The 23,552-nt window shown below is 49.0% G+C and overlaps 2 protein-coding genes across 2 annotated transcripts; one reads left to right on the forward strand and one right to left on the reverse strand.

Moving 5' to 3' along the window:
- The first annotated feature begins 130 nt into the window (after positions 1 to 130).
- LOC8040065 (39S ribosomal protein L3, mitochondrial) lies at positions 131 to 1,452 on the forward strand. The gene has a single exon (XM_002413908.5). It carries the CDS (start codon positions 193 to 195, stop codon positions 1,363 to 1,365), a length of 1,173 nt encoding a protein of 390 aa, XP_002413953.3. The 5' UTR covers positions 131 to 192; the 3' UTR covers positions 1,366 to 1,452.
- Positions 1,453 to 14,201: 12,749 nt separating this feature from the next.
- Positions 14,202 to 18,405, reverse strand: LOC8040066 (40S ribosomal protein S5). The gene is made up of 5 exons (XM_002413909.4): positions 18,302 to 18,405; positions 17,748 to 17,875; positions 16,984 to 17,193; positions 16,548 to 16,775; positions 14,202 to 14,318 (listed from the first exon to the last, which is right to left on the reverse strand). The coding sequence occupies exons 2-5, from the start codon at positions 17,868 to 17,870 to the stop codon at positions 14,250 to 14,252; spliced, it is 630 nt and encodes a 209-aa protein (XP_002413954.1). The 5' UTR covers positions 17,871 to 17,875; positions 18,302 to 18,405; the 3' UTR covers positions 14,202 to 14,249.
- Positions 18,406 to 23,552: the final 5,147 nt, after the last annotated feature.

Raw genomic sequence — 23,552 nt, forward strand, 5'->3', positions numbered from 1 at the left:
CTAGCGCGCGTTTTGAAAGTAAATACAAAATAAAAAAAAATATTTATGATTGTATTTTAGTTAGATGCTGAGTCACAAGCACAGCTAATTGTTATTATGATTTTGAAGAAGCATCGTTGTGTTTGTCCGCAAGAGGGCTGAAGCGCTGAAGGCCATGTGCCGCCGGAGCAAGTGGAAGAACTCCGTGTTATCATGGCTCTTTGCGCTACATTATTCTCTCAAGTTCGGCTATTAGGTGGGTTCATCAACACAAACACATCCAGATTCACTCCGTGCATTTCTGTTGCGTGTAATGTCCAATGTCGCTACAAGACCACCACGCCCAAGCGCCGAAAGACGTACCCGTTCCACTGGTGGGCACCGCGCAAACGAAAGCACTTCGGAGAGGACCACCTCCTGAAGGAAAACATCGAGTTCCTCAAAGAAGTCGCCCAAAAGATGTACCTTCAGCCTGGCGAGAGTCCTCTCAGGAATGAACCCTGGGAGAAAGGCGTGTGGACGCCGGACTCTGTTCGGACCGGCGTCATCGCCCGCAAGATCGGCATATACCCGATGTGGACCACCTCGGGTAAGCGAATCCTCACCACCCTACTGCAGGTGCTGGACAATCACGTGATCCGCTACATCCCGTCGGAAGAGTATGCCTCATCCAGGTTCGGCTTCAAGGCGAAGGGCCGCGGCTGCCTCGTCGTGGGCGCCGGCAGCGCGGACCCGATGCTCTTCAAGGCCCCGTACCTCAGACTGTTCCAGGAGTCCGGCGTCATGCCCAAGCGCAAGCTGACGCGGTTCCTGATTACCGACGACGCCGCTATTCAACCCGGCACGCCTCTGTCGGCCGGGCACTTCCGAGCGGGGGACTACGTGAACGTGTACGGCAAGACACGGGGGCACGGCTTCCAGGGGGTCATGAAGCGCTGGAAGATGAAGGGCGGCCCGAAGTCCCACGGCACTACCAAAGCGCACCGGCGGCTCGGGGCCATCGGAGGCCCCCGGGGCATCATCCTCAAGGGAAAGCGGATGCCCGGACATATGGGCCAGGAGCGGAGGCTCTTGGTGGGTCTCAAGATCTGGAGGATCAACACAAAGCTGAATGTGCTGTTCGTGCAAGGTCCCGCCGTTCCGGGCGCCACCCTATCCTACGTGAACATCTACGACTCGCGGCACGGCAAGAAAAAGCACACAGAAGACAACCCGCCACCGTTCCCGACATACTACCCAGACCCGGAGAACCCGCTGCCCGAGGAGATGTATGACAAAGAACTGCATCAGTTCGAGGCTCCCTCCGTCACCTTCGTTGACGAGGAGGTGGTTGACAAGAAGAAGGCCAAGGTGAAAGCGAAGGCAAAGGCCAAGGGGAGGAGGTAAAGACTGCCACAGTCCCAGGTGCACACCGTTGCCCCTTGCATAGTAGGATAATTGTAGCATCTACCCAATAAAACAAGTGAAGGATCATTATACACCTCCGACAATACACAGCAGAGGCAGATCAGTCATTTAAAGTCTGAAGGTACAGTCGGGGACAAAAGTCTCCAGGACGCGCAAGCTGCGACTGAAACAAATTGCTCTGCCATCTGCTGGCGAGTCACCTGGTTTCGAGATCACACAAAAGCACATGCGCGTCCTACTGTGCCTGCAAACATGTCTGTTTTCCCGCTCTTCTGCGGCACGGCGCTGAACTCGGAATCGGCCGCGCTTACTGACTTGGCACCTATAAAGCAGGAAGTCACGGCAGCTCAACTGAGCGATAAGCTCAACTGGTTATAAACCAAGGTGTGCTGACACGGCAAAATATGGCGTAATGCTGCAGGCGGTATCGGCAGTTTTGGAATGCGTAGCAGACTCTGGTCGGTTGCAAGCGCATTCTCCGAGGAGGTACCACGTGTGCGATTCCAAGTTAGGCGCCGCGCCGCAGAAGAGCGGGAAAAGACATATGTTTGCAGGCACAGTAGGACGCGCATGCGCTTTTGTGTGATCTCGAAACCAGGCGACCCGCCGGCAGATGGCAGAGCAATTCGTTTCAGTCGCAGCTCGCGCGTCCTGGAGACTTTTGTCCCGGACTGTACACTTGGTTTGGCAGCCACATATACTTTGTTTACGCCATTTACATGGGTGTAGATTGGACAAGAACGTGGACACCAGGATTTTCAACACCTGTTGTGTCATAGTTGATAAAAGCAAAGTGAAATCACACTTGCAGTCTTCATAGGCTGTTGACAGGGTAGATAGACATCCACAATACTGATTGGGCACATCCCTTCCTTGCAAAGCAACTTACTAGAAATTCCATACACTTATTACCTGTTTACACTATCACTTAATGTGCGGTACCATTCATAAAAGCTTTAGACATGGTCACCCATGAGGGCAAAAATAATAATAATGCTTTATTTGTTTTATAAAACCTGGAACAAGCTATTTCCTACCCTTATTGATCATACACACTGTAAAGCGCCGTTCACGCTGTTGCAACCGAGTAAGACCGAGAGAGAGAGAGAGAAAAAAACTTTATTTAAGAAGTGAGGTCGTTGCTTCGTTCTTGGGCGGTGCCCTTAGTCCAGGGCTCCATTGGCTTCTGCTATACGCTTGGCCCGTTCAATCAGCCGTCGCTGATCGTCAGGCGCTGTGCTGGTCAGCGCAGCCTCCCAAGACGAGAATGTAGGATGGGGGATAGGTTTGATGCCGTTTCCCAATGGGGTTGGGCAGGTCCATGTGGAGTGGTACAAGGTGGGTTGTGGGGATTGGCAACCCGGACATATGTCTGGGTACCTGGTGGGAAAGAATCGTTGTTTATGGAATAGGTTTGGGTAGGTGTGGGTCTGTAGTAGGCGCCATGCGATTTTCTCCTGCCGGGTTAGTGACTTGTGTGGGGGAGGAAGGGTTTTGCGCTGGGAGCGGTAGTATTCTGTGACATTATTGTAAGTGAGTAGGGGGGCTGGGGGAAGGTTGGTGCTGTAGTGTCTGGTGCTAAATTCCTCTCTCTCTTCGTGTAATGCCCGGTGGGTTATTTCTCGGGCGAGCGCGTGTGCACTCTCATTACCGGGAAGAGAAGCATGACCAGGTGTCCATATAATGCGGACCGGTGGTAGCAAGGAGGGGTCAAGGGGTGATAGAATTCGTAATGTTAAATGGGAGAGGGAGTTTCTGGCATATGCTCTACATGCCGCTTGTGAGTCGGTGATGATAGTGCATGGAACCTCATGATCCTTGATTGTGTGATATAAGTGTGCTAAGGCCAATGCAATAGCTACCTCTTCCGAGGTGGTGGTGGGGAGCTTGCCTCGAAGGGAGGCCGTTGTCCTGTTCTGACCGTTGGAATCGCAGACGGCTATGCTCATATACTTATGTGTTGCGGGATATTCTGCCGCGTCGGTGTAAAAGGTACATGGGTCGTTTCCGTGTAGTCGTTGGAGAGCACGCACTCTTGCCGCTCTCCTTCCGGCATTGAGCTCTGGGTGCATGTTTCGTGGGAGTGGCATGACCCGTATCCTGGCAGTGATTGCGGGTGGAGCTGGCCCTAATTTGATGGTGTGCTCTGGGATTTCGAAGCTCTGATAGCCGAGTCTGCAAAGGACATGTTGTCCTGTCTTTGTGTAGCTCATACGGGTGCGTTGTCCGGTTGTGTGGGCTTCAATCAGTTCCTCAATAGCATTGTGCAGGCCGAGTTGGAGTAATCGTTGGGTTGAGGTGTACGGGGGGAGTCCAAGGGCCGTTTTAATCGCTGTGCGGAGAATGATGTTGAGTCTATTTAGCTCCGTTTGGTTTAGTTTGTGGTATGGGGCGTGATATATTATTCGGCTGATGAGAAGTGCTTGCACAACCCTAATGGTATCGGTTTCTTTGAGGCCGCCTCTTTTGTTGGCGACTCTGCGTATGAGGTGGGCTATTGGGATGCATTGCTTCTTTAGCAGCTGCACGGTATGGGTGGCTTTTGCATTGGCTTGGAGGTGCAAGCCAAGTATCCTTAGACGGTCGGTTTTTGGTATGGGGGTGCCTTCAAGGTGTATGGTGATTTCGTCTGTGGTCTTGTTCCGTTCATTAGTTTTGCGTGCTCCTCGGATGAGCAGGAGTTCAGACTTTTCAGCTGCGCAGCTGAGTCCTGCTGCTATAGCGAATTTCTGGGTGGTGTCTACTGCTTCCTGAAGGTTGTCTTGTATTTGGCTGTCCGAGCCCTTGCTGGTCCATATGGTGATGTCGGCATACAGTGCGTGTTGGATGTTGGGTGTTTTGGCGAGGAGATGAGGAAGCCCTGCCATGGCAATGTTAAAAAGTGTTGGCGAGAGGACTGAACCTTGGGGAGTGCCCTTTCCCGTGAGCAGGATTGGGTCGGATCGATGATCGCCGATTCCCAAGGTGGCGGTTCGGTCGGATAAGAAAGCTCGCATGTATTCGTAGGTCTTCTTTCCGCATTGGGATCGGGCGAGGCCTTCCAGGATGGCGTCATGTGACACGTTGTCAAAGGCTCCTTTGAGGTTAAGAGCCAAAACCGCCCTTGTCTGTGCCCGTCCTGGGTGGTCGAGGATGTCTTCTTTAAGTTGGAGAAGTATATCTTGGGTGGATAGGTTTTTCCTGAAGCCGAACATTGTCTCTGCGAAGAAGTTGATGGCTTCCAGGTGTGGTTGGAGTCGTTTAAGGACTATGTGCTCCAAGAGTTTTCCTATGCATGACGTGAGAGATATGGGGCGAAGATTCTCGAGGGAGAGTGGCTTGCCCGGCTTGGGTATGAGGGTTATGTCTGCATGTCGCCAATCTTGTGGCAGCGTACCAGTGTTCCAAGCCTCGTTATAATAAGCCGTAAGGGCGGTGATGGATCCGTCGTCGAGATTTTTAAGCATTTTGTATGTAATGCCGTCTTTACCTGGTGTCGTGCTCCGGGTTAGGTTTGTAAGTGCGCTTCGGACTTTGGATTCGGTGATGTCTGTGTCAAGGGGATGCGTGGCTTCTTTGTGCGGGTATGAAGAGTATTTGGGTTTAGGGCCAGTTGCTAAGTAACGTTCTCTGAGAGCGTCCCATAGCTCATTTTCCTTTCGTGTTTCTCGGTGAAGAAGTTTGGTGATTGCGTGGGATGTTGCCGCCTTGGTTTTTGTTGGGTCTATGAGACTTCGGAGAAGCGTCCAGGCCCGTTTGGTTCCGAGGGTTCCTTGGAGCTGATCACAAAGTTTGTACCAGTTGGTTTGTGTGAGTTCCTCGGCATACTGTTCTGCCTCTAAAGTGATCTCTGCTATGCGTTTTCGGAGTTTTCGGTTGTGTTTGCGAGTTCTCCATCTCCGGGTGAGTCCCCTGCGAGCTTCCCACAGGTGGAGTAGATGTGGGTCTATAACTGGGGCTGCACTTGTGGTTTTCACCTGCGTAGTCACCTTGTCAATGTCATTTTTAAGTTCCTGGATCCATTGCGCTAGGGGTGGGTGTGCTTCTGCTGTTTTCCCCTCCGGGGGTGGTCTTAGCTGTCGGAAGGCGTCCCAGTTTATGAGTCGTTGTGTGCGTCCGTGGCCTCGGCCGATCTGGGTCTGGATCTCAGTCTCAAGAATGTAATGGTCGCTCCCCAGGTTTTCTTGGAGGTTTGTCCAGGTACATGGCTTTTTTGCTTGCACGAGCGTTAGGTCCGGGCTCGTGTCGTGGTTTACGCTGTTACCCAGCCTTGTCGGTTGGTCAGGCTCGGTCAGGAGGGTTAGCTGGTTCCTAGATATAGTCGTAGTTAACTTCCGTCCCTTTACTGTCTCATGTTCGTAGCCCCAGGCTGGGTGTGCCGCGTTGAAATCCCCCACTATAAGAAAGGTGTTTTCTCGTGGTCGGGCTATTCGAATCGCGTCGAGGAAGATGTTGTCGAAGGTGTCTCTCTTGCCACTCTTGGGGGGACTATAAATATTCAGTATGAAGAGGCTGGTTCCTCCGCGTTTCTGGGGGAGGAGCTCCAGAAGAACATGTGGGATGTCTACATTTCTGTCCATGGTATGCTCTATGACGGGGATGTGTTTTGCGACCAGAGTCGCTACTCGCGGTGTATCTCCGTGGATTGTATTCTGCACATATGTTTCGTATCCAGACAGGTTGGGGGCGCAATTGGTTTCTTGTATGGCTATGGTGTCGGGGCGTTGTGTGTGGGTGCTGAGGTATTGTGTGAGGGCTCCGCGTTTGCGTCGGTACCCTCTACAGTTCCATTGCCAGATTCGCGTAGAGATCACGGGGGCGGTAGGGGGAGAGTGCTTTTTGTTTTGTTTCCTAGTGTTTGTCTTCGTGTTGAGGCTGGCATTGAGAGACGTCGGATTGTGCCGCTACAGCAGGGACACAGGAGGCTTCGGTAGTCGGTCGGTGGTAAGGGTGTACTCGTCTCGCTTCACAATGATCGCGTTCACCGTGTGTGTCCGTGTGCAACGGGAGGTTCGGCTCTGCCTGAGAGAGCTTGATTCGGTGGTCTGTTAGAGCGGCGTGGATGAGTTGGGGGAGTTGTAGAGCAATCTGCTGTATTATTTGTTGTTTCATTTCCTGTATGTCCTGTGTTATTTCCTGCCGTATTTTTTTGGCGGGTGCGAGTTTCTTCTCGCGTGGTGTCTGTCGGAGTGCTTCCTTGAGCTCTTCTATGGGTTGTCTGGTGAGGGCCCTGATTTCTTCTCGGAAGTTCCTTAACTCCTCTTAAATTTCTCTTCGGAAACTCTGTAGGGATTGGGCAAAATGCTCCTTGGTCTTTGCGAACGTGTCTGAATCTGGTTGTGCTGTCGTCTGCGTGTCGGTTGCTGTCATGATTGTTCGCTTTGTGATGATATCCCGTATAGGGTCCGGTACTGGTGTGTGGGGGGAGGGAGCGTCTGCGAGTGTGGGGACGTAGGGAGGGTTAGGAGGCTGCGCTGCCCAGCTTACCTTCGTTTCGTTGCGGTCATCCCCGGGGAGGGTGGGTTTCTGTTTTCCCCTTTGGTCCGTTCGCTGCGTCTCTCCGTATGTCCGGGGCCGACTTTGTGACCTCGAGCTGGAACGGGACTTATTCCTGCCGACGTGTTTCGGGTGCCCTGTGGGTGGGCTGGGCTCGTGGCAATCTTGCGGTGTGGAGTCGGCCAGGAAGATGAAGGGATTAGGATCTTCCCAGGTTTTGCTTTGTAGTTTCGGCCATTGAGGGTCTGCACTTCTTGGTGGGGGCGGTGGCGGTGGTAGGGGTGATTTCTGTCGTCCTTGCATTTGTTGGTGTTGTTGGATGTGTTTCTTGTTGTATGGTCCTCTCTGTCGGGCCGGGCAGCGCGGGTCGACCGCTGGGTGTTCACCGCCACAATTTATGCAGTAGGGTTTGCACTGGTGATCTTCCATGGCACCGCTAGGTGTTTCGCAGGTGGTGCATCGGCTCTTCTCCGGTTGCGGGCACACGTCGGTGCGATGTCCTAGGCCCAGGCAAACGCCGCATATTTGTTTTCTTGGTTGGTAGGGTCTGCATGGGTATTCACCGCCCGACAGGTACACGTAGTGGGGTACCTTGAGTCCCTCAAATGTGATGATGGCAGTGTTAGTCTGTCCCATCATTCTGGCGTACAAGATGTTGGTCCCGGGGGCACGTAATTCCTCAGTGAGTGTCTCGGCTGTCGGTCTGGTGTCTACACCGGAGATGATGCCTCTGCATGAATTGTCGGGGACTGCCAGGTATGCTGTGACTTCGTATTGCCTGGTTTCGAGAGTTAGCGCCGAGATTGCTTGTATGCGGGAAAATGTCTCTAGTCTTGGGGTGCTGATGATCGCCAGGTTCTGGTCACGGCGGATTCTTATAGTGATATCGGACGTTTCGGTGGACGAGAGTTTAGATGCCACGAGGATGGCTCGTGTGAGCTTGTCCGTACTCCAGGCTCCGAGGTTGAGACCGTCTCTCGGCCGGATGACCACTTTGTAGTCGTTGACCGGGAGCGGTGGTAGCCTTTTTTGGTGCAGCGTTTGTGTTTGTGCTCGGTAGCTCCGGTTCTCCTGAGTGTAGGGGGAGCCGGGATCACCTGCTCTCCTACGGGGATTTGAGGAGTGGTTGGGTGCTTTCTCGGCAGCAGCAGCCTTTTCCCTCTCGGATTGAAGTTGTTGTCTTCGGGCTCGCCTGCTGACTACGTCCGTCCAAGAGAAGTTATTTGTTTCCTCCTGTTGATGCGAGGCATCTTTACTGGGTGACTCGTCGTTGTTTGGGTTGGGGTTCCCATTGAGATCGGCCGCGCGTTCATTTTCCTCTCGGTTGGTCGGTTGGCGCTGGGATAATGCTTGACTACTTTCCATGATGGTTAGGGGCAAGCGTCCGCCTGTTGCCGGGTCGAAAGCTGCGCTCTGATGGCGCGGGCGGCGCCAGCCGCCGTGCTCGTCGTTTGGCTTAGCTGGGCGGGCTTCGGTTTGTGTCTTAGGAGTCTGATAATGTTAAAAGTGGTGGGCTCACCGGGACTTGTGGACTTGTGTGGTCTCAATGGATGCCGTTCATCGTAGGGAGCCGTTTGGTGTCGGCCCCACCCATATGGGGTAGGAATCTCGGGCTTCCAGGCTCGGCGAGGCGGAATCGGGGGCCGCCGACCGGGGAGCGGGCCTCTCGATGTTTTTTCAAAGACCGAGAGAGACCAGACCGGTTGTTAAGCTTCTTGCAATCTGGTAGGACCAGCTTCGCTGCAGTGCATCCGGTCCTAAGACGTCGCGAGAGGCTTAAAAAACAGTCTGGTCTCTCGCTGTTGCAAGAGTGTTAACGGGCCTTAATATTTTGCACCTGTGAAAAGTTGTTTTTAATACATCCTGCTGTCATATTGGAGACAGGCAATGTTTATTTTTTGTACAATTGCCCACAGATTTGTTAAGACATGACTAGAGTGCTTGGTTCTTTGTGCAAGAAGCTCATCTCCAAACAAGACATACCTCTCAAGATAACCCATTCCCACTGCAGCATGTGCCTAGGCATGTTTCTACACTCTGGCCTGTTAAAGGGGCACTAAACCACTTTTGCAATAGTCTTATGTATGGTCATAACTCGACCATAGGCTCTATGCATCCTAAGAAACCAAAGGTTGCATTTGTGCATGGCCAATTTCTCAATTAAAATGGGAATCGGAAGATCAACATCAGATAGTGCCATCGGTCGAAAAAGGGCAGAGCCTCGCTTTTCCTCGTGCGACGGCGCCCTCTGATGTCTGCGATAGTTCCAAGGTAATACATTTTTTTAGGATACTTATAGCCATTAGATTAAGTTATGGCCGTAAATAGATTAACGTAAAAAGTGGTTTAGCGCCTCTTTAAGGTTGGTTCAGACATGTCCGTTCGACTGTCATTATGACCGCTTATCGCCACTAGAGACAATACACTGGCGCCAACTATCGGGTAGCCCTGGAACACTTACGACCCACATGTACATGTTCCCAAAAAGACTTAAACGATGCATCAACCTAATGCTCAGTCTGCGCCCAAATGTAGCACTCAAACGAGATGCCAAAGTTTCACAACTAACCGCTATTCAAAAGTTAAAGGTGATTTTCTGCAAATTTGGGTGGGAAAATGGGGCCAATTCTCAATAACCGGTGCCATGCAGCTCCATGCATTCGAGGACTCGGTCGTCCGCATTTTAATCTTATAAGCAACCATTTCTCAGAAATAGTGGCATCTTGCAAATGCTGCAAAAACTAATTTATTTTGGGGTGCATGAAAAGAGAGAGAGTAGAGCATAACCTTGAGTCATACATAGTGAAAGTGTTCTCTCCAGTTTTAATGCAGTCGCAGTAAACGCTAAACCAGCTTTTATTTTCAAGCAGTGCACCAGAAAGTGCAACTGGTCCGCATGCAAAGAAAAGTTACGTGAACTATGTTTATGCAAGTCATGCTGCATTCTCATCAGCAATTTGGTAATGTGCGGATTGTTTTATTTATTTATTTTCACGCTTTCGGGGTCCGAGGCATTAGTTGGTCCCCTTCTTGAAGTGTGTGGCTTCAAAGGAGGGCGATGGAATTGGGGAGGTGGCTCCAATAAACCGATCTCGCCGTGCATGTGGCGCATGCGTGACGTTGCCATAACCTTGGCAGGAGGAGGCAGGTGGCAGTGCACGAGACTGCTCATGTTCTGCGCACACAGCTGCAACGAGGTTATCCCACATGCAGAAAGACATTTCCCCCATACGTTGAGGCAGCGTAGCAAAACTGGCTGGCGAGATTCTATGGTCTCGGGATAAAGGAGTCAAAATAGATGTTTGTTCAACATGCTGGTGTCCGACCCGTGCAAGATGACATGTACGATGCACAATGAAATGGCCGTAAAATATTGCGGAGGAGCCTACTATTAACATTTTCCAAACTTGGGAACGCTGCAAATCATACGTTAAGCGCTCGATTGGACCGGTAAAGCGCGCATGCATAGATTAACCCAGTTGTGAGTGAGTTTTGGGAATGTTTAAGGCCCGTTCACACTCTTGCAACTGAGTACGACCGAGAGAGACTAAGACTAGTTAAAACCTCTAATTTCTTAGGACAAGAAAACACACTGGCATGCTGGCGTCATCTATGCGATGACCCTGGAACTGCATCTCACAAGAGCAAAGGTTTTGCGGCATTTCCGAGGTCAAATGTGCATAATACCTATAAGAAAGGCTCGTTTATAACATTGACAAAAGTTTTTCAAGCCAAGAAAGAAAGGATAATGCTTGAGAGAAATAGAAAATATACCGAACCGCCAAGTTTACACTGGTACCCAATAGACCGTGCCGGTGTATCCTCTAGTTGTAAGAGGTTTTAAGGAACCCAGTTTTAAGAGGTTGCAAGAGTGTGAACGGGCCTTTAGAAAGTGGGATGTTTGCCTCTAGGAGCATTTTGTGTCTCCACTGTAGATGAACATTTTGGCCAGTGCAGTATGACCGCTAACTTGGGACCTTTAGTGTGCATCACGCAGTAGCAATTACACAGATGTACGCCGGTACGATGCGCACACCCATCGAAATGGGTGGGCGTTAAATCCAGGGTTCTACAGTTCGAGCTTTCACTCTACATGCTTTGAACTGTGGCGCATCGACACACTCAGCCAAAGATCCCCGACTAGAGTTGAAAATGAATGATCAAGTGCCAACGGTTCCCCTCCACAAGAACAGTTTGCTGCCGTCACTTCATGTCATCTTGGGCATCCCAGCACACGTTACACATGGTAATGAATCTCGTTGACATGTGGTCATGTCCTCTTTAACATGAACGGAACAATCCACAAAATTATCATGTTGCACTAGGTTCTTAACTTGGTATACTTTCTCTCATGCAACCTTTCTTTTGCACTTGAGGTAATTAAATAGACTATGAAATGATATTGGGCTTGTGACGCAAGAGAACTAGCACATGAAGGCAGGAAACTAGAAACAATTTTCAATTCGATGCAGGGGGTGTCACGACCAATTGTGCCTCAGATTCGACACTGGCCACCCAGTGCTCGGTAATAATAAATCATTTTAGAAAATCGACGGTTTGGGATAAAGCACTGCACGGGCTTGGGGTTTACCCAAAAGTCCAATCCGCAGGCTAGGCCGAGTAAGGCGGTTTTTCGGTATGCCTGTGCTAGGGTTTTTACTGCAGGCCCAGGCCAGCACCTTGGCGGGCCTGGATCGGGCTCGGGGCTGCGGCCCAAACCCAATTCAGTGCCGCCAATTAGTTTATAGTAGGTCTGGTTTCAGTGTGGAAACAGTTCACCTGAGCTTTGTTAAAGCCGTTGTCTTGGCGACAAAGAAAACATGAGCATAGCTTTACTACGCTGCATCTATTTTTCGTAGAACTTCGTGCCGGTGGCAAGAGAAATGAAGCTCTACTATATATGCAGTCATCATTTATTTTGGGGAAAATCGCTGCACACTGTAGATTGATTAATTATAACGCAGCAAGCACAATGATGATAAATACAATATGTCTCTGCTGCATTGCAAGCCGGCATATATTGTAGTTTTCGGCTTGCTCCCAAGTGCAGCATGTTGGCCTCTACATTTTGCATTGTATTTCTTGGGCATCTCAACACTCAACGCGAGTTCGATAGCGTGGCGTTCTATGCTCAAATTGAGGAGCTGAGCACACCGCTATCACAAATGGTTGATGCACACTGTGAAAGAACACCTAACACAACGCTTGGCGACTCCCATCGGGAGCCAAATCCCAGCCCGTTCGGACGAAACTGGCCATAACTGTTCACATCTCGTCCTCGCACAGCTAAGCTCTCGTGACCACCTGCGTGAAATGGTGGGAGTCTCGGAACAAGAAATTTCCGCATCCTTCTTTCCTTGGAAAGGTTCTATGTATTTCTACACAACCCAATTCCGGCATGAACGGCGTCGCCATAACCGCGAGGTCACGTTACGTCACGGTGGAGAAGGACACAAGGGGAGGAGGTTGAAGGATGAGGTGAGGAGGGGTATAACCTCCCCTCAGTACCCTTCCATCCCCCACCTCCTCTCCAAATAAGTAAAAAAAAACTAATTTTAAGTGTGTGGCGCTGGAAGAAATAGTTTACTTGTAGAAAGCTGATTGTGAACAAATTCATTGTGGAAATAGTTCATCTGACTTTTGTTAATGCCGTTCAACTCGTCTAGGGGATAAAAAATGATTGAGGTCAGAGTTGTTTGTTGCCTAGAGGTCTGGAGGACAATGAAGTCATCTATACCACCTTTTATTTATTTATAAGGCTAATGTCTCTCAGGTGTTGAAATTTGACATAGCCTAGTTAAATTTACATGTGCTCTTCATAGCACCGTCGGGTACCGATATGCAAGGAAAAAGGTTACTTACCAGCAACCCACCTCCAACGCTTGCATAAAATAAAGTTTCCCAACACTTTCACGCGACGAGTTTTAGACACGACATCAAATTTGGACTTGGGATCGGCCGAGCCAGTTCGAAATGGGCCGACCGGGCTGGGCCCAGTTGCAAACACCTGGGCCAGGCTTGGGCAGGTAAATTATCATGACACCGGGCCTGGGTAGGGAGCCTAAAGGCTCCCTTAGGCCTGGGCTCAAAAAGGCGGCCCTTGCAGGGCTCCAGTTCAGGACGTTTCGATATAAAAATATGAGAATACGTGCTCAAGCAAGCGTGTCCACTCACTCTTCATCTGAGTCACTTAGGAAGACTTTTAGGGAATTTCCCTTTTATGTTTATATGTACTTACAGTCCCCTCATTAGCAGTGGGTGCAATTTCTACCTCAGCTGCATTGTTCCCATGAACAAGGTACCAGTGGGTGGGATGCCAGTGGTATCAAAATTTAGGAGTTTCCATATTTGGTATCAAACTTTTTTTTTCAGCGAAATGACCCAGCAGCAAACGAGAATCATCTGCATTGCCCGAGCAACCCCTCTGCTCATGCCACAATGGCAAGCCGCAAAAGCCAGACATTTTTCGTCACATGAAGCCAGTCTCGTACACGTTACTCAAAAGAACTAAACTACAATTACTCTTGGTTAAAAATTCATACTTGGAAAAGTATTTGGCCATTACTTGAAAAAGTAATGTTTACTTTTCCAATTACTTCTGATTTTGAAAACAGCAGATATATCTATTGGTTTGAAAAGGGGCCTTTCGTACTGTCTATTACTGGACTAAAATCCTGAACTATGAACTACTTATAATCTACCAATTTTGGTAAACTAGCCTCCTTCTGGAGACTTGGTAAGAGACCTCCTTGGTAGGAAACTGGAGGAAACAAAGGCTGCCATTAGGAAGGGAAGGGTATAATACTAACAGATGTAAGCAATTTTAGTACTTCAAAAATAATCAGATTAATCTTGCAATTACCACATAAAAATAATCAAAAATTAAAAAAGCTAGAATAGATTACAACTAATTTGTTTACTTGTAATGAGTACCATACAAGTGTACGAGAAGCACGAGGACAAATCTGTCAAGTCTCTCCCTCGGTGAGGGAATACTGCTTTTAATGGTTGAGCTAATTCAAATAAAGTAATGGGGAAAAATTAAATTTTACAAGTTTACGTGCTAACCAAACTGACAAGGTGCATCTCGCACACCCCAGTAGAGGATTGAGCATTAACTTTAAGGTACAACCATGATTTGTTATATGGCACATTCTCTGCAATAGGTCTGTCGAATTCCGGACACCTTGGCCGGTATTCCACTCTTTCCCACATCCCCAAAAAGAAGGGTGGACAACAGAGTACAGCTGAGCCAAAGGAGAGGTATCTGGAGAAAGAATGGGAGCAGCAAAGGTTGCAGCCATGTTTCCCTTCTGTTGCCACAAAGCGAGACACACAGGTGCGTGATCAAACATGAGCAGAGTAGCTTTAATCCCCCTCTCTCTCTTTTAACGGTTGGACTTGGCGACACGCTCCAGCTCGTCCTTCTTCTTGATGGCATAGCTGTTGGAAGAGCCCTGGAAAGCAGACAGGAAGACACTGTCGTCAGGCTCCCATTGCCAGACTAGCAAAGGCACTAACAGACAATTTCGCAGACGCCACCACGAGCACCCTAGAATTATGGCAACCTTGAGGTTCTCTCGCCCTCCAGCCAACTTGCACGAAGAAAAGGGTATGCAGCCCAGTCTACACAGACAACACAGCAGCTTGCATACCGTCAGAATTGCATCGAGGTTCGCAACATGCTTTGAGTGCGCCGCACGCTATTTGCGAAGGGGTCCGTCGAAAGTGTGCGAGTTACGGATTTTGAGTAACTTGTAACTCACCTCAATTACGGCTATTTTTTAAGATTAAGAATGCAATTATATAAATTTCCATTGATTCAAGCTTGACAGCCCTGCTATGGGTTGTGCCAGAAACCCCATCGTGAGCGGAGTTCAGAATCAATACAGAAGTGTATCGATAGTTCTGCCTTGGAAACTGAAGAGTCGCTTAACAATTGCAGTGTGGCATAGATTTAGGAGTAAATGTAACATGGCATAGTTATTTCTAATGAATAAACTTATTTGTAGTTTAACTACACCTCAACTGAGGTCATTGTACCTTAAATATGTTTTAAGTGGAAAAGAGTTTAGCAGATTGCCTTGCTCACAACTGAAGATCTCACAACCAACATCAATTGCCACTCCATTTTACCTCGGGCTCTAGGTGCATGAAAAATGGCAATACTCTGATTGAAAGTATTCTATCTGAGGAAATGCTAGCACAATTGAAGCAAAGCTCAGCGATGCATACTTTACACAATAAGATGGGCTGCGTTTTGCAGACTGAATGAGTCTAGTATTTTCCAAAGTTCACTCATCAAGAAGTCCACTGGCCTATTCCCAGAAATTATATGGCATATGGAACATCCAATCATATCCGTGCTCCACACCTCATGCATACATCCATGTTGCAGTTTTACCCAAGATCACATTCAAGTTTCTTCTTGCCTTACTAATTATGGGCAAAGGGGGAGCAGTGGTTTCAAGCACAAGTAAGTATGGGGCATGGGTGCTCAATGAACAATACAAAGAGCAACTCATAACTTTGGGAATTGCTTCTGTGACGAGAGTGCACTGGCAGTAAAGTAAAAGCACACCACCGAGCAAAGGGGACAAATGCTCTTTGCAAGGCCGCACTGGCACACCTCTACGAAAAAACCTGAGTAGTTGGTGTTCCGTTCGGCAAACTAATGAAGGTGAGAGCATAATATAGAAGTACTAGAAAATGATGCCCAGCACTGAAATAGTACTGATTGGCATGCGGGATTGATGAGATCCCAGAGAGAAGCTCTGCTCTACACTACACTAGAAGTGTTTGTTTCAAAGTATGGGAGCCAGATGACCCACTAATCCGGTTAAAGGCAAACATATAATTCAGGCTTTTCACTTTTATCGATTCCCCCTTTCCAATACCCTCTCCACCTTACTTGCCCTAACCATGGCTATCCTGGAAGCTTTGGAGGGGAGGGCACCAAGAGGATTCAGAAAACCAGGCCTGTACATCGGCCTTGAATCTACAGGCAACAATTATGACAGGCGACTTAGTATGACTTATGCGAAACAGAGCCTGGGATGGAAGGAGCTAAGCTTTAGAAGGAAGAGCCTTTGATTGAAATTTTTTAATAACGTATTTAATTGTAGAACTGGGATAGAAAGAAATGCCTACCTTCACCCATCAGACTACATATCAGAACAAAAGGATCATGTTTATAAGGTTAAGGAAATCCACTGTAGAACTGATGTCTTTATGAACTCACTTTTTCCTGAAACAATACGGGATTGGAATGGTTCGCCAACCTTGGTAGTCAACATTGTTCTTAAGGATATGCTTTATTCAACACTAACCTCCTAGTGTTTAGTTCATTTTTTAATAGACCACATTTTTATGTAGCCTGCTCTTTGTTATGATGCTAGAATATTTATGGCTTGTGTACATTGCTCTTTGAACCTTTGTATAACTATTTGTTTTTCATTCCCAACTTCCCCCCCTACTGTAATGCCCCATGGCACTGTAGGTATCTGAATAAATAAATAAATAAATAAACACCATTGCCCCTATTTATTAGGCTGAAAACACAGCCCCTAAAGATGCACACCGCTCAGTACGAACAGTTCCAGGCAGTCCCTTCTCGCAAGTCTCGGTGCAACGAGGGTCAAGGCGAAACCAAATCCCCCGACGGCCACTAGGAGAGAAGGACAGACCTTGGCGGCATTGATGAGCTCGTCCGCCAGGCACTCAGCAATGGTCTTGATGTTACGGAAGGCGCTCTCGCGTGCGCCCGTGCACAGCAGCCAGATGGCCTGGTTCACCCGACGCAGCGGGGACACGTCCACCGCCTGACGACGCACCGTGCCCGCACGCCCAATGCGCGTAGAGTCCTCCCGCGGCCCGCTGTTGATGATGGCATTCACCACCACCTGAAGCGGGTTCTGAAACACAAAAGACCCATTGTTGCACAACCCACTGCACCATTCTGTAAGCTCCCAGTGTTGCAAAAGATGACTGTAATCACACAAACTTTGTCCACCACGCGGGGTGAAATGGGGTTGCAAGGGCTGACGCCCTTGGCCAAATGTAGTGGTCACTCGAGTACGAGCAAGGAGGCCAAAAGCGCTTGCTCAAGGAAAGATGACTTACTTCGCCGGTGAGCAGGTGAATGATCTCGAAAGAGTGCTTGACGATCTTCACGGCCAGCAGCTTCTTGCCGTTGTTCCGGCCGTGCATCATCATAGAGTTTGTAAGACGCTCCACGATGGGGCACTGCGCCTTGCGGAAGCGCTTGGAAGCATAGCGCCCGGCAGAGTGGGGCAGATACTTGGCATGCTTCTCCTTCACGGCAATGTAGTCCTGAAAGAAGGAAATATTTACGCAACCTTAATATGATCCAAGAACGAGGTGCCTGTGATGTAGCTACCATGACTGGAAAGCAAATGCCACCAGCTAACTTTGTGACAAACAATTAAAGCATTGTACATGCAACAGTCAACACGAGGCCATAGCAGAAATGACTATCCGTTTACATTATTCGAGTCCCAGCATGCGATGCCAATCTTTGCTGCAGTGCAGACAGCCACTTGGACAGGACTCGGGTCTCCAATTCACCAGTAGCCAATGTTACAGTAGTCGAGTTAAAATTTAAGTAGTCTTTAGCCGCGTTCCATTAATTCAGCTCCCTTTCCCGCGGTATTTATTAAAAATATTTTCCGCCAGGATGCCAAAAGTTCGAATGATGACCCCGGTGACATCGCAATGTCAATACCGCTGCAAGTTATGATGGTAAAAGAAATGCCAAAAGTTATTGTTCCAATCTGCTAATGTGACCTACCAAGACACTAGCTGCGAAGAATGCGCGCGAAGTTGCATACACGCGTTTGCTATCCGGTGCAGTGCTGTGCACTCACAGTGAGCCCGATGTCGCTGACTTGCACGTCGCTCGAGCTCCAGCGGCCGAACAGCTTGGTTTCCAGCTGCTCGGTCGGAACGGCCACCGTAGTGGGAGCGTTGTCGTCCCAGCTTTCTGACATCTTGGCTGTCCAGAGAAATACGATGCTGTAGCGCTAGGCCGGTGCACAAAACGAACAGAAAAACGTGGTCTCGTTTGGCACATGCCGCACCGAGACATCTGCAGTGCCGAAGGTGAGAAAAAGAATAATTCCCTTTATCCTCCTCAAACGAAATTCTTTGTTTCTCCTTATTTTTCTAAGATACACACGATAAAGACCGCATAAGTTGAGATCGACGAAAGTTACAAACTTCAGGTTTGAAAGATGTTAGGCTTAGAAAGCGCATTTATCGTTCCCCGTGTAGTTTTAGAAACGATTCCATATCGAGAACCATAAAACGCCGATCAGATTTATTGTAAGGAAAAGTATGACCCCGAATCATTTCTACGGTTAGATTATATTTCTATTTATCGGTTCGACGACTAATTAGAGCAACGAAACAACGAACTTACTTCTCTTTCAGGAGAAACACGTCGAAAAGGAGGGGAATCAGCACGGGGCGCCGCGACTTCCGGTAAAAAATAGTAGCCTCCTCGCGGCGTTAGTGTGAACCGTTCCCAAGCAAAATTCGACTTGCGCTTGCATCTTGCATGCGTCCTTTCTGCAGGACAGCACAGATGAAGGTTGAACAGAGCCACAAACAAAAATAATAGTTTCTAAAGGCTATCGCGGCCGTTCGCGGCGATAAGGAGAGAAGGAGGGGCTACAGTTCCATGCATATTTTTTTATTAGGTACATCGCCGAACGCCGAGGTCCGAACCAGATTCCAGAGTTTCAGCACTTACAAATGGCGTAGCTAGGAATTATTTTCAAGAAAGGGGGGTTATTTTCGCATGTAGCAGTTGATGGACTCTGCAATTCACGGGTACAAACAAAATCGTGCTTGGGAGTCGTAAAGTAGCGGCCAGGCTCTTTCAATCGACCGCAAGAATCGGTTTCTTAACCTTTCACGCTACGATTTTCTGCAGCGTTGCCCACAGGTGGTGCATTTTTTCTATAAAATTTGCAAAGAGCGAACTTACCTGAGGAACAGGTAAAAAAGAGAAAGGCTTAACCAGAACATACGATGACAGCCGAGCATGGCCTGGAACTTTCCAGAATAGTAAATGAAACGCAGCGAAGTCACCGGTCTTCAAACAATAGGGCGCCCTATTGATTGAAGACCGGTGGCTTCGCTGGGTTTCCATAGGAGTTAAGGCTTTTTACTTTCTTTACTTTTTCCTCAGATAAGCTCGCTCTTTGCAATTTTTATAGAAAAAATGCACCACCTGTGGGCAACGCTGCACAAAATCGTAGTGCGATAGGCTAAGGAGCTGCATTTTGTGGTCGGTTTAAAGAGCCTGGCCACTATTTGAGACACCCGATATATACGTACAGGGTGTCCCAAGCCACCAGGCTTGATCCAAAATAGAGCATAAAAATCAACGCCTGGATGTAGCAATCTGAGGCCTATCGCCTCAGATTTTTTTTTTCTTGTAAAATTAGAAATTGCAGCTCTCTTTCTCTAAAAAATAGAGCCAAGAAACGTGCCAGGGTCAACGGCGGGCGGCGACGCAAACGACCAAGTCGAGTAGCGGGGCAGATTTGGCGCTCGTATTGACAGATGGCGCTATTTCCTTATGGAGACAATGGAGACTGCTCGCGATAGTGACTCTACTCGCGTCCACATAATCTTTTTGTAATGTACGTACCTTCGGTTGAAAAGTAAATGTGGACAATAAAAGCAAAACTGAAGGGAAAACAAAAACAAAACGCGTTTGCATAACGACGGCGCTTTTGCTGCCAACGGATTTCGTCTGCGTGTCGTCTGCTTTCTTTTGCTGGTCGGCTGCACGCTGCATCTAACGTTGGCTACACCTTCGAACGTGAGGCCCCGCCTTTTTCGGACGCTGCTCCCGACGCCATCTATCCGTACGCGCGCCAAATGCACCCCGCTACTCGGCTCGGTCGTCTGCGTCGCTGTTCGCCGTTGACCCTGGCAAGCCTTTTGGTGCTACTTTTTTACAGAAGGGGAGCTATTATTTGTAATTTTATAAGAAAAAAAACGACCTGGTAAATACACCTTTGACGAACTGTTTAGATTGCAACGCGCAGGCGTCGATATGTACTGCCCAATTTAGGTCGAGCCTGGTGACTTGGGGCTCAAGTCACCAGGCTCGATCTAAAATGGACCGTAGAAATCGACGCGTGCACGTAGCAATCTAAACTTTTTGTCAAAGGTGTATTTCACAAGTCGGTTTTTTCTTGTAAAATTACAAAGCGTAGTTCTCTTTCTGTAAAAAATAAGGCCAAGAAACTTGCCTGGGTCAACGGCGGGCAGCAACGCAGACGACAGGGGTCCGGTAGTGGGGTGTGTTTGGCGTTCATATTGATAGATGGCGCTACCTCCTAATCGCGACGGCTCGCGACCACCGTGGTTTATTAAAATGAATATAATCTTTTTTGAAATATACCTTCGGTTAAAAAATGAATGCGAATAATAAAAGCAAAACTTAAAGTAAAAAACGCGTCTGCATAACGGCGGCGCTTTTGCTGCCAACGGATTTCGTTTGCGTGTCGTCTGCTTTGGCTGGTCGGCTGCACCTTCAGACGCTGCTCCCGACGCCATCTACCAATACGAACGGCAAACACAGCTCGCTACTGGACTTGGTCGTCTGGGTCACCGCCCGCCGTAGACCCTGGCAAGTTTCGTGGCCCTATTTTTTACTAAAAGAGAACTGCGCTCTGTAATTTTACAAGAAAACAACCGACCTGTGAAATACACCTTTGACGAAAAGTTTAAACGGCTACGTGAAGGCGTCGATTTTTACGGTCCATTTTAGATCGAGCCTGGTGACTTGAGTCACCCTATATATATATATATATATATACCGGGTGTACATTTTTAATTCGAAAAGATTTATTTTTAAAAAATCCGTAAAAGGTGCACTGATACGGTTTGTGCAGGTGAGTTATACGGCCAGGGGGAAATATTATAGGGGGATAATAGTAACGATCAGTTGGCTAATTAATTAAAATTCGTTAATTAACTTTTTTTAATTAATGAAAATAGACATATGGTTCCAATCAGAAACTTCCACAGCGTTACCGAAAACCACTAAATCAGTCATTTTCAGAAAGACTTTGAGCGCGTGAGAAGCGTAGTAGTGCACTAAAGTTACGATACACCGTGGTTACGACTCGTGGAGCAGGTACAGGGCTATTATAGCTGAAAAGGTTGCCGCCATCTACGAGCGACGGCGGAAACCATATTGGTTGTGTGCTTGCCGCCGTCACTTATTCGCTTATAGATGGCGGTAGCTGTCCAGGCAGGTTTGTGTCGACATACCGGACACGATCCTGTGGAACCTAACCTCTAACAGCTCCGCTGTAAAAGGTGTGTCTTTAAGATGAGGAGCAACACCATCACACTTTTTATCTAGTCTGTATATGGCTTTGCATCTGTAACCTTCGAATCGCACTATGTCATGGGTATTAGCAAGCCACGTCTCGCTAAAAGCCAATGCGTCAAATTCATGATCTAAAGGAGCCAAATAAATATTGATGTGTAATCTTCGTTGATAAGCTGCACACATTCAAGTTAAATATAATAAAAAAAAAAGAGCCAGGCTGTTTTATTGCTAGAGATCTTATATTACGAAAAGAATCAGCATCATTATAACGACAATGATACGTCAAGACCGACATTCAGAGCGAGTCGCTTATGCATCCTATGCACGCGTCATACAATGTTCTCGGTGATCGCCCTCGTTGCAGATCCGAATCGCGTGATCGCTTTCGGCTTTCAGTCCAAATATATGGCCATTCTTCTGTCACACAGACCGATATCTTTTTTCTTTACTTTTCGTTCACGCCGGCGACAGGATACTTTTGTTTACGGGAGTCAAATGATCGAAAAAAACGCAACTTCGGTTCTTCGGCCCTAAGGCGAGAGCGATTCTAGATAATTTTCCCTCAGGTAGTGTGATGTAAACTGGATAACCACGACAGGTTCCTTGTCAGTGAGCAGTGGTGTAGAGGTGGTCGCCTTTATTTATTACTTTTTTTCGACCGACAGGACGGCATATCCAGCTCTGTTTTGTTTAGCCGCCTGACGGCGCTTCGGTCGGAAATGGGGAGGCGCTTTGGGAGTCGGGTGTCGCGTTTCAGGGGGGTCCCGTGCCGTTACAAGTTGGAATTCTGCTTGCTTATGAGCTTTTCCCGGTATCGGGGAAATGGCCGCGGGCATGTCACCCACTTCGTTGCATTTCATGCGGAACCCCGGTTTTCGAACGCACGTGAAGGCACTTAACTTTCCGACGAGAGGCTGCTGTCTCAACGCCGCGTGCGTCTACCCCTTGACTTTGAGACGCGGGGCCAGACGCAAAGGTTTGCCGAGGAACCCACGGCCGAGACATTAACACGTCACCGGTCGCCAGGCCGTTTGCTGGGAGACAAAGTGCCTCAGAGCTCTCGGAGTCGTGTATCGGAACTCTTCCGTGACGTCCGGGGACCAGGCGCTTCCTATATATTCTGCATATGCCTGGCGTGTCTTTCTTTTAGAGCGCAGCTCTTAGGGGCCCGTTTCCAGCCTGAGCGGCGTCGGCGTCGCCGTTGGCGTCGCCGTCGGCGTCGCCGTCGCCGTCGGCGTCGGCTTCGGCGTAACCGCGCCCCTCCCCCTCCTCCTCCCCTCTTCCTCCTCCCCCTCCTTCTCCTCCTCCTCCCCTCATTGTGTAGTATGGTCCGGGCGGGTCACGTGACCTCGGGGGGAGGGAATCACATGAACCGTTTCTAGCCTGTGCGGCGTCGGCGCCGGCGTTGGCGTCGGCGTCGGCGTCCCCCTCCCCCTCCTCCCCCTCCGCTCCTCCTCCTCCTTCCTCCTCCCCCGCCCGGTAAAGGTGGTAAAGGAGAGGGAGGGGGGAGCAGGAGGGGAGGAGGACTAGCAGGCATAATCACGAGGGAGGAGGAGGAATATACCCTCCACTCCTCCTCCTCAAGAGCTGCGCTCCAATTCGGCGTTACAGGAACTTGTAAACGGCTTTCACTTTTTTACTTTGTCGCCAATGGCCTTTAGCGGTGGCATTGACGCGCCCCAGCCGACATGTCTCGATGGTTCTTGCCGTTCGCGAATGTGTATCTTCTGTGGCCAGATAGGAAAGCCATAAGTCTTATTTTATCCTCGGCTTCTGAGAACTTTTGGTTCACTCTCGGGGCAATGAACTCTCACCCGATTGGTCGAAAGTGTGTTGTGTGTAGGCGTTGTAGTTTGGTCCCTCTAGCCAATAGGACCGAGGTCGAACCCTGATTGGCCTACGCAGGTTTGAGCACGCTGTTTTAGACCCTGGTCGGACAGGGAAATCTTTGAGTTTTGGAACGGGCTCGTGAGCGACCCCACTGACGTTCAGCTCCCGCGGTGCGCCGCGTTACCTGTCGTGCGCGACAGCGTCTTCGTCTTCGCGGCTACAAGGTAGTCACCGTCCTTACCGTGCGCGGTAGGGCCATCCGACGCCGAGGCGTCTGTGCAGTCTGTAAGCCGTGCGCGGCAGTTTATTACAGTTCGCACTTGTATTTTATGTAACTGTTTGATTCTTTTTTTTTTTTATCGAAGTAAAGTTTCGTTCATCTCGTTAACCCTCCGAGTTGTCGGTCGCCTCTGCATCACCACCAACGCATCCAGCACTCCAGCAACTACCTTCATCCACGATCCCCCGGTCCTCGACGGCA

The sequence above is a fragment of the Ixodes scapularis genome, unplaced genomic scaffold (assembly GCF_016920785.2).
Source record: "Ixodes scapularis isolate PalLabHiFi unplaced genomic scaffold, ASM1692078v2 PGA_scaffold3__209_contigs__length_174095766, whole genome shotgun sequence".
Classification (NCBI taxonomy): Eukaryota; Metazoa; Arthropoda; class Arachnida; order Ixodida; family Ixodidae; genus Ixodes; species Ixodes scapularis.